Genomic DNA, 8,666 nt, shown 5'->3' with positions numbered 1-8,666 from the left:
GCCGCAGCCTTGGCCGGGATCTCCCATCCGGGCGCCGCGTGTGCGACGTCTCCTCTAACCCAGCTTCCCGTCTGGCCTCTTTCAGGAACGACCTTGAGGAGCAGCCTGAGAAATGCAGCCGAGTGCAGAAATGAATCGCTTGGGGAGGAGGAAAAGGAGAAATTGTGATTGAAGGAGCAACCCGCAGCCGCCGTCCGGGGTGTTATGACTCCTTGGGCCGGGCAGGGCGGCCGCCGGCGGGGCCCGTAGCCGGGCCTGGACGCGGGGGGTCCGCGTGGGGCCCGTCTCCCCGCGGAGGCCGTTCCGGGCCCGCTCCATGCCCTGATCCGCGCGCGGCGGCCAGGGAAGCCGCTCCGTCCCCGCGAAGATGCGCGGCCTCCGCTCGGGGCTGCTCCTGCTGTGCGCGGCCGCCGCGGCCGCCGCCGCCGCGCTGCCCTGGAAGGTGGCGTGCCCGCGGCGCTGCGTGTGCCAGCTGCGGCCCTGGTACTCGCCGCGCTCCGTGTACCGCGAGGCCGCCACCGTGGACTGCAACGACCTGCTGGCGGCCGCCGTGCCCGAGGAGCTGCCGCGGGGGACGCAGACGCTGCTGCTGCAGAGCAACCGCATCGCCCGGCTCGAGCCGGGCGCGCTGGGCTACCTGGGCAACCTCTCGGAGCTCGACCTGTCGCAGAACAGCTTCTCCGACGTGCGGGACCTGGGCCTGGGCCACCTGCCCCAGCTGCTCAGCCTGCACCTGGAGGAGAACCAGCTGGCCGAGCTGCCCGACGGCAGCTTCCCGGGCCTGGGCGGCCTGCAGGAGCTCTACCTGAACCACAACCAGCTGCGCAGCATCTCGCCCCGGGCCTTCTCCGGCCTCGGCAGCCTCCTCCGGCTCCACCTCAACTCCAACCTGCTCAGAACGGTCGACAGCCGCTGGTTCCAGATGCTTCCCAGCCTCGAGATCCTCATGATCGGAGGCAACAAGGTGGACGCGATCTTGGATATGAACTTCAGGCCCCTGGCGAAGCTGCGGAGCTTGGTCTTGGCGGGGATGAACCTGCGGGAGATCTCGGACTACGCGCTGGAGGGGCTGCGGAGCCTGGAGAGCCTTTCCTTCTATGACAACAAGCTCGCGGATGTCCCCAGGCGGGCGCTGCAGCGAGTTCCTGGCCTCAAGTTCCTAGATTTGAATAAAAACCCCTTGCAGAGGGTTAAGCAAAGTGACTTCACGAACATGCTGCACCTCAAAGAGCTGGGGCTTAACAACATGGAGGAGCTGGTTTCCATAGACAAATTTGCCTTGATCAACCTCCCCGAGCTGACCAAGCTGGACATGACCAACAACCCCAAGCTCTCCTTCATCCACCCCAGCGCGTTCCACCACCTTCCTCAGATGGAAACCCTCATGCTCAACAACAACGCCTTAAGTGCCTTGCATAAGCAGACGGTGGAGTCCCTGCCCAACCTGCAGGAGATCAGCATCCACAGCAACCCGCTGCGCTGCGACTGCGTCATCCGCTGGGTCAACAGCACCGGGAAGCGCATCCGCTTCATCGAGCCGCAGTCCACGCTGTGCGCCGAGCCCCCGGAGCTGGAGCGGCGCCACATCCGAGACGTCCCCTTCCGGGACATGACGGACCGCTGCCTTCCCCTCATCTCCGCCAAGAGCCTCCCCTCGCGCCTCGAGGTCGCGGACGGCGACAACGTCTCCCTGCACTGCCGGGCGCTGGCGGAGCCGGAGCCGGAGATCTACTGGGTCACCCCTTGGGGCGTCAAGCTGGTCCCGTCGGCGGAGGACGGGCGGTACCGAGTGCTCCCCGAGGGGACGCTGGAGATCCGCGGGGTCTCGGCGCGCGACGCCGGCCTCTACGCCTGCGTGGCGCACAACCTGTTGGGCGCCGACACCAAGAGCGTCAGCGTGACGGTCAACAGCTCCTTCCCGCTGAGCGAGGCCAGCCTGGAGCTGGCGGTGCTGGAGGTCCAGGCCTACCGCATCCTGGTGGCCTGGAAGCCGCATCTCAACACGGTCTCCTCCAACCTCACCTGGTCCAGCTTCGCGCCGAGCTCCGACCCGGCCGTGAGCAACGCGGCCCGGATCCCCGCGGGGACCCACGCGTACAACATCACCCGGCTGCACCAGGACACCGAGTACTGGGCCTGCCTCCACGTGGCCTTCGTGGACCTGCCGGCCAAGGCGGCCTGCGTGAGCGCCAGGACTAAGGCGGCCGCGTCGCGCCGCGCGTTCCCAGGGGGCCGGCCGGGCGTCCTGGCGCTGCTGCTCCCGTGCGTCCTGCTGCTCTGCGCCGGCCTGGCCGCCCGCGGCCGCTCCGGAGGCTCCTCCGCGCGCGGCCGCCGTCCCCCCGTCACCGCGCGCTGGGGCCGGGGGCAGCCGCTGCCCGGGGGGGTCCGAGCCGCCCCCGCCAGCTCCTGAGAGCCCCCGGGGCCGGGCATGGGCGGGCGGGAGGGAAAACCGCTTTTTTTATCCAAAACCGAACCAAAAGAGGAAAAAAAGGGGGGGATTTCAAGCAAAGGACTCGACTATGGGAACAGCGGCGTCCGGAGCGACGTCCCAGGTCCAACAGCCATACGAATAGTCGCAGGTTGCCCCTTCCCCAGCACCGCCGCCTCCTTGCTGGACTGTCCCCGTTTGGGAATACCAGGAAAAGGCCTTTCCCACTGGGACACGTGTTGTGGGCAGCGGTTTTATTTTCCATTTTTGAGTATTCCCAAAGCGCCCCCTTCTCCGTCCCACAGCTCTGGGGAAGGAGGGATGCGGACAAAGGAAATAAAAGCGATGCTGGTGCCACCCCGATGCACCCTGCGTGGGCGGTTTGTGGGTGTTTTTGCAAAGTTTGGGCGATAACGGGGAGAAAAAGAGACACCTTCCCCAAAGCACCCGGGATTTGCACCATCCCAAGTGGATGGGGCACCCGGGGCCTGCGGGAAAAGCTGGTGGTTTCTCATGCAACCGGCTTTGATCTTCCCCGAGTCTCCCTAAATCTTGAGCGGTGTCTTGTAAATCTTTAATTACAAGAAAAATGCAACCTTACTAGTGAACACACAAACCGCGTTGATAAATATTTAAAATTGCCACAGCGACGGATCTGAGGGGATTAAGAAAAGATATATTGGAGTGACAGTTATTAAACACTAAATCCCAGTAAATGTTACAGAGAGGATAAATAATGCAGGGCCCCAACAGCCGTTTGGCTGCTGACAAGAAGCATCCGCCTTGGGGAGTGGAAAATGGGGAAAACGAGGGAAAACACGGGAAAAACGAGGGAAAACGCAAGGAAAACAGGGGCTGGAACCTTTTCTTTCCAGCAGCACTGGCTCCATGCAGCCAATGACACCTGCAGTTATCTGGATACCTGCGTTTATCTGTCCTTTGTGGCCCCATCTCCCTGCCCTTCCAAGGCCACCTCCTTGGATCCTTCCCGGCCACCTTGTCCTGTTCTGCACCTCCTGCTCGTCCCCCTCCGCCACCGACTTTGCTTTAAGTTTTGCGGTCACTCGCTGGGTTTCTGTTATTAGATTCCCAGTGAGTGTTCAAGATTTATTCGTTCGCTAGAGGTAACTGGCAGAAAGTTAATTAGTCCTAATGGCCCCGGCCTCACTCGCGTGGAGGGAAGATGCTCTCGGTGCGGATGACGCCAGCAGCCTTCCCAAGGAGCACAAAAAAACGGGCTACAAAATGCATAAATCTTGCAGGAGGGTGATGGAAGTCCCCCGTTCCTGTGCGTCTTGCTGCTCTCCAAGCCCTGCAGCTGCTCCCGTGATGTTTTCCCTGATTTCGGAGGCCTCTGGGATGATTCTGCTTGGGTTCGTGCAGAAGTTGCAGGCCTCGAGTTGGGATTTCTCCAGCGCCTGAATCCACATCCCGCGTCCCCAGCGCTGCTCGGCACCGTGGCCGGATCCTGCCTTTGCTGGGGACTTGGGGACTCTCCTTGCAGGACAAACGGAGGCTCTGCGGGCGGCTGGGCTGCTCCGAGCCCCTTTCAGCCCTCGTTTACGGCCTGTTCTGCTCCACTGCGGGAACGAAGCCCTTGGAACCGCAGCGACGGGGCTGCCGGCCTTGCACAGGCACCAGCGCCGGCCTCGTCAATCTTTAATGGGAAGCGGAAGGGACCGGGGAGGCTCAGCAGCACAGCGAGCACTGTAAATATTTAATACGGATGCAGTGATTGCACTAACGAGGTGGAGGGAAAGCGGGGAGAAGCCAGCTGGAAGTGGCACCTATAGTGACATTAAATCCAAATAAAGTCACCGAGGAGATGAACAAAACATCCCCTGCCAGGCAGGAAGGAGCCGGCCCCCCAGGCCGCGGAGGGGACAGCGGGAAGGGACCTGGGTGGTGACCGCGGGGACAGGGGCACCCAGGGGACGCGCGGGGTCCGAAACGGGCCCAGGCGCCGCGTGGGACCCCGGTCCTGCCCGAAGCGGCTGCAGGGGTGCAGGGCGACCCGCTCGGAGCCCGGGAGGGTCCTGGTGTCGCTGACAGGGCACCCGCGGCTCTCCCGGTGCCGCCGCTGGAGTTGGATTATTTTCCTATTTGACTGTTTTCCCACAGCTGCTTTGTTTGTCCCGGAGCAGCAGCGAGCGGCCCCTCGGCAGGGCCCTGGCCGCTCCGCGCTCGGCTGCGGCCCAAAGCAGGGGCGGCTCCGCGGCGAGCGCCGGGAGAGGAGGCCCCGGATTCGCGTCGATCCGTCCGCGCGAGCGCTGCGGGCGCGGGGTGCGCGGCCCCGGGGCCACGGAGGCTCCGCGGGGGAGGCTGAGTGTGAGGGGAGGCCGAAGGCGCATGGAGGCCGGGTATGTGGGAGGCCAAGGGCACGGGGAGGCCGAGTGTGAGGGGAGGCCAAGGGCACGGGGAGGTCTGGCGTGCAGGGAGAGGACGCCGAGTGGACAGGGAGGCCGGGTATGTGGGGAGGCCAAGCACCAGAGGAGGCTGAGGGCACGGGGAGGCTGGGCATGCGGGGAGGCTCAGGACACAGGGAGGCCGGGTATGCGGGGAGAGGAGGCCGAGGGCACGAGGAGGCCGGGTGCGCGGGGAGGGGAGGCCAAAGCCACGAGGAGGCTGGGCATGCAGGGAGAGGAGGCCGAGGCCATGGAAAGCTGGGCACGCAGGGAGGCCGAGGCCACGGGGAGGCCGGGTACGCGGGGAGGGGAGGCCGCGCGCGCAGCCTCCGCTGCGGCGGCCGTCGGGTGCCCTCTAGCGAGCGGCCCGGCCGGAGACGCCGCAGGCTCCCGCACGGCTGTTCCCGGGCTGCTCTGCAAGCCGAAACCCGGAGAAAAACCCGGGATGGACAAGCCCCGTCGTGCGGGAGCGGCGGGATCCCGCAGCGGCTGCCCCGACGCTTGGGGAATCTCCGGAGGCTGCAGCTGGATTTGGGAATGGGGCTGGGGAACGGCTCCTGCTCCAGAGCAATGCAACTAACGCTGCTTTTTCCAGGAGCTGCAGCCGATGCCGTTCCCTGCAGCCGCGTCCTGTTCCCCCTTCCCTGCAAGGTAAATACAGAGACCAGAGGCCAATGAACTGGTAACAGGTCTTTACTTAAAGTTTTCCCCGTAACGCAGTACAAATGAAAAAATAAACGTACATCATCACAGTTAACTCACAATTTTAATTCATTGAAGCAGGAAACGAAACTGAGTGGCCCATTCCATGGCACCGGCCTTTTGGAAATAGTGCAAACACCCCATGCGGCCCCGCGAGCGCCGCTGCTCGCGGCTCTTGCAGCGACCGGGGGGGTGCACAGGCAGTTACTGTAAATTCCCCTCGGGAAGAAAAATACATTGAGGAACAGCAGGCGGCAGGGAAGGGAGCCGGGAGACCCCCGGAAGCTCCGCGTGTCCCTGCCTTCCTGCGGATCCTCCCTTATCCTCCTTGGAGCCCGGGACGGAGGCTGGTGGCGCTCCTGGTCTGCGTGGGCCCGTGCCCGGGCAATAGCACCTTTGCAGCGGCAGGAAAACGACACCGTAAACCCAGGACTTAATGTGCTTGGGCCTTAATGTGGGATTAGCTGCGGGCAGCGAGTGCAGGGAAGGGGAGGCCAGTTGTGGCAGCCGACCCCTCCTGCTGGTGCCCGCTCCGACACAGTTGCGGAATCATCTGCTTGATCCGTAAGGATCGGGGCGGATTCCCATGGCACCCCCATGTCACCTGCGGTTCTTCTCCTGGATCATCTCCTCGAGGATCCCGGCCCCGGGCGCTTCTTGTCGGCCTCTTCCCAGAGGGGCGGCCTCCGCCGAAGGCCTCCGGTGGGAGCGAGCGTCTCCTTCCATGGAGGGGGATGCTCCGAGCAGGAAAGGGGAGCTCCCACGGCGGGTCTGGGAACGCTCCGTTTCCACGCGCACACAAACAGGGATCTGCATCGCCCTGGAGAGCCCCGGGTTGTCCAAGCGCCGTTTCCTTCCGTAGGGACAAGGACGGTGTCACCCGGGGGGATGCGGAGGGCTCGGCCCCAGTCTGGGGCTCCCATCCCGCTGGAGCAGCAGAATAAATACGTGGAACAGGCTGGGAGCTCACAGCGGTCCTGGCGGGACACCCGACAGTCACAGGAAAGGCAGATTCCGCGGATCCGCGGTAGAGGCATTTTAATGGACGAGGTGGCTCCGGCGAGGCTCCATGCAGCCCGATGACACGTCCCGGTGAGGAGCTGCTGAAGGACGATGCCCGGGCGGATCATGGAGCGAGTCCCGGAGCGCGGGGAGACGGGACCGAGGCTGGAGGGACTCGGGGAGCGGCGGGAACGCCCAGGGCAGGAGCATCCGCAGGGCTGCGGAGCGCCGGAACGCGGCGCGCGCCGCTGCGGGGTGGGACGCACACGGTCCCCACAGTATATTCAAACACCAAAGGACAAAATTTGCTACTTCGAGACATCAAAGGCGGCACAGCTGCGAGATGGAGAGTCAAAGAGTCAAAGAGCCTCCCGGCAGAAGCACCACCCGGCAACTGCGGGGGACACATCCGTGTGATCCCAAGGGATCGCGACCAACGGCACTGAAGGAAGCGGGGAAAGGGACACAATCTCCTAGGCAGAGCATCAGACACGGGACAACGGCCACGGTGTCCCCACATCCCTCCTCTCCTATTGCACTTAAAGCCGCTGCGGGGTCCCTTGTTCGCTATGGGACGGGGACGTGGGGTGCTGAGGGGTCCCGAGCGGCACCCGGGCCAGCCCCGTGCTCGGCCCCAATAACCTGCAAACGCCACAGGTTGGATCTGAGCTAAAACGGCCTCGCTGCCCCCATCCAAACCGGGCGGCTGCCCCTGCATTCGCTATCGTCACGTGGCAATAGCTTATTCCTGCACGGGAAGGAAAACGGACCCAAGCACTGCAGGAAAGAAGAGCTCCCGAGCCAGAACACGCTCGTGCTGCCCGGCGGGATCGTACAGAGCAAGCAGGGCTGGAGCGTGTCACCGGCACGCAGGGTAACAAGGGAATCGCTTCATTAACGAGAGCTGCACCTCAGGACGCTGAATTCTCCAGGAATCACTGCGGACTTCCTGCCTCTGCATCCCGGTAGGATTTTGGTGCAGGTATTTCAGCCCTAACTTAGTCAAACCCAAACCCTTCTGATTTTATTTTGGTCAATGCATACTTTTCAGTGTAGTCAGATCTACGCTGCTGTTAGTAAAATAAGTTCTTACTAGCAGCTGGGGAGGGGGAAAGCCACAGGACTCAGAAGTGCATTAAGGGCTTGTGACAAAGCACCCTGCTGAGCCCAAACCACTCAAAAAGGGAGAGAAAACTCAGCCAAAGTCCCTTCGTGTGCTCCAAGGGGTAACGCTGCTGAGTTACGAGACTAAAGTGCTCCTCTTTCCATCCAACGGCCCTTCCACCACGGCAGCAACGGGCAGGTTTTTATACAGACTTCGGCGGATAGTGCAGCAAATGCCCAGCTACGCTCTGGCTTCTAAAACACAACTGGAAATTACAGCCAACAATAATAGTCCAAGCCAATACAGAAATAATCACAACATTGTGGAAAATATAAAGCGGATTCCTCTGTTGGCAGCACAGGGCTGCGTGTTGCATGGAGTGCAGCAGCTTTCAGAGAAACGGCTGCCAAGTCTGGGGCCTCTCTGTGCAGAGCGGGCCTGGACTGGAGCAGAAGGGGAGGGGAAAGCACTGGAAAACTGTGTGGAAAGCACTGGAAAACTGTGTGGAAAGCACTGGAGAACTGTCTTGAGAAGCATCTAGATAGGAGCTGGGAAGAGCTGCTGATTCCGTGAGACTCCCAAAGTCTCATGGCCCAAACGGGGCTTCCCTTCGTGCTGGCACCGCACGAACCTTCGCTGCAGGAAAGTGGGAATGTCTGTCTTGAGAGAAAGGTGGTCGGAGAGGGAATTCTATATATTATATATATAGAACTGGCAAAATGGGGTGTGTGCTGATAGACACTCCATGGAGATGGGTGCTAATTCCAACATGCACCTACCTGGGAGCAGGAGGGGAAGGCACAACTGTTAATGCTGCTTGAGGTGGGCTCTGCCGAGCCCTGCAAAACGTGTCGAGAGCTGCCTGCACCTCCTGCTCCTGTCAGGGAACACTAGACTGGACCTACGTACGCTGGTTAGAGGAGTATTACTCGTTTTCTACCTTTTAAATAAATAACAACTTAGAAAACTAAAAAGAGGAAGTTGCCCTGCTATGCCTGGCACCTCAGCATCATTCCAGGCAAGG

General features: G+C 62.1%; 1 protein-coding gene across 1 annotated transcript; it reads left to right on the top strand.

Moving 5' to 3' along the window:
* Positions 1-349: 349 nt before the first annotated feature.
* On the top strand, positions 350-2,410 carry LRRN2 (leucine rich repeat neuronal 2). Its single transcript, XM_010213959.2, has one exon. The coding sequence runs from the start codon at positions 368-370 to the stop codon at positions 2,408-2,410; it is 2,043 nt and encodes a 680-aa protein (XP_010212261.2). The 5' UTR covers positions 350-367.
* Positions 2,411-8,666: the final 6,256 nt, after the last annotated feature.

This window comes from Tinamus guttatus, unplaced genomic scaffold (assembly GCF_059628265.1).
Source record: "Tinamus guttatus ecotype Peru unplaced genomic scaffold, ASM5962826v1 Tinamus_guttatus_pri_ptg000259l, whole genome shotgun sequence".
Taxonomy (NCBI): Eukaryota; Metazoa; Chordata; class Aves; order Tinamiformes; family Tinamidae; genus Tinamus; species Tinamus guttatus.
The sequence above is the reverse complement of the archived record's forward strand: the minus strand, read 5'-3'. Positions and strand labels throughout refer to the sequence as shown.

Bases quoted from the DNA above. Each gene is read 5' to 3' on its own strand.
- LRRN2 (XM_010213959.2), top strand. From the start codon at position 368: ATGCGCGGCCTCCGCTCGGGGCTGCTCCTGCTGTGCGCGGCCGCCGCG.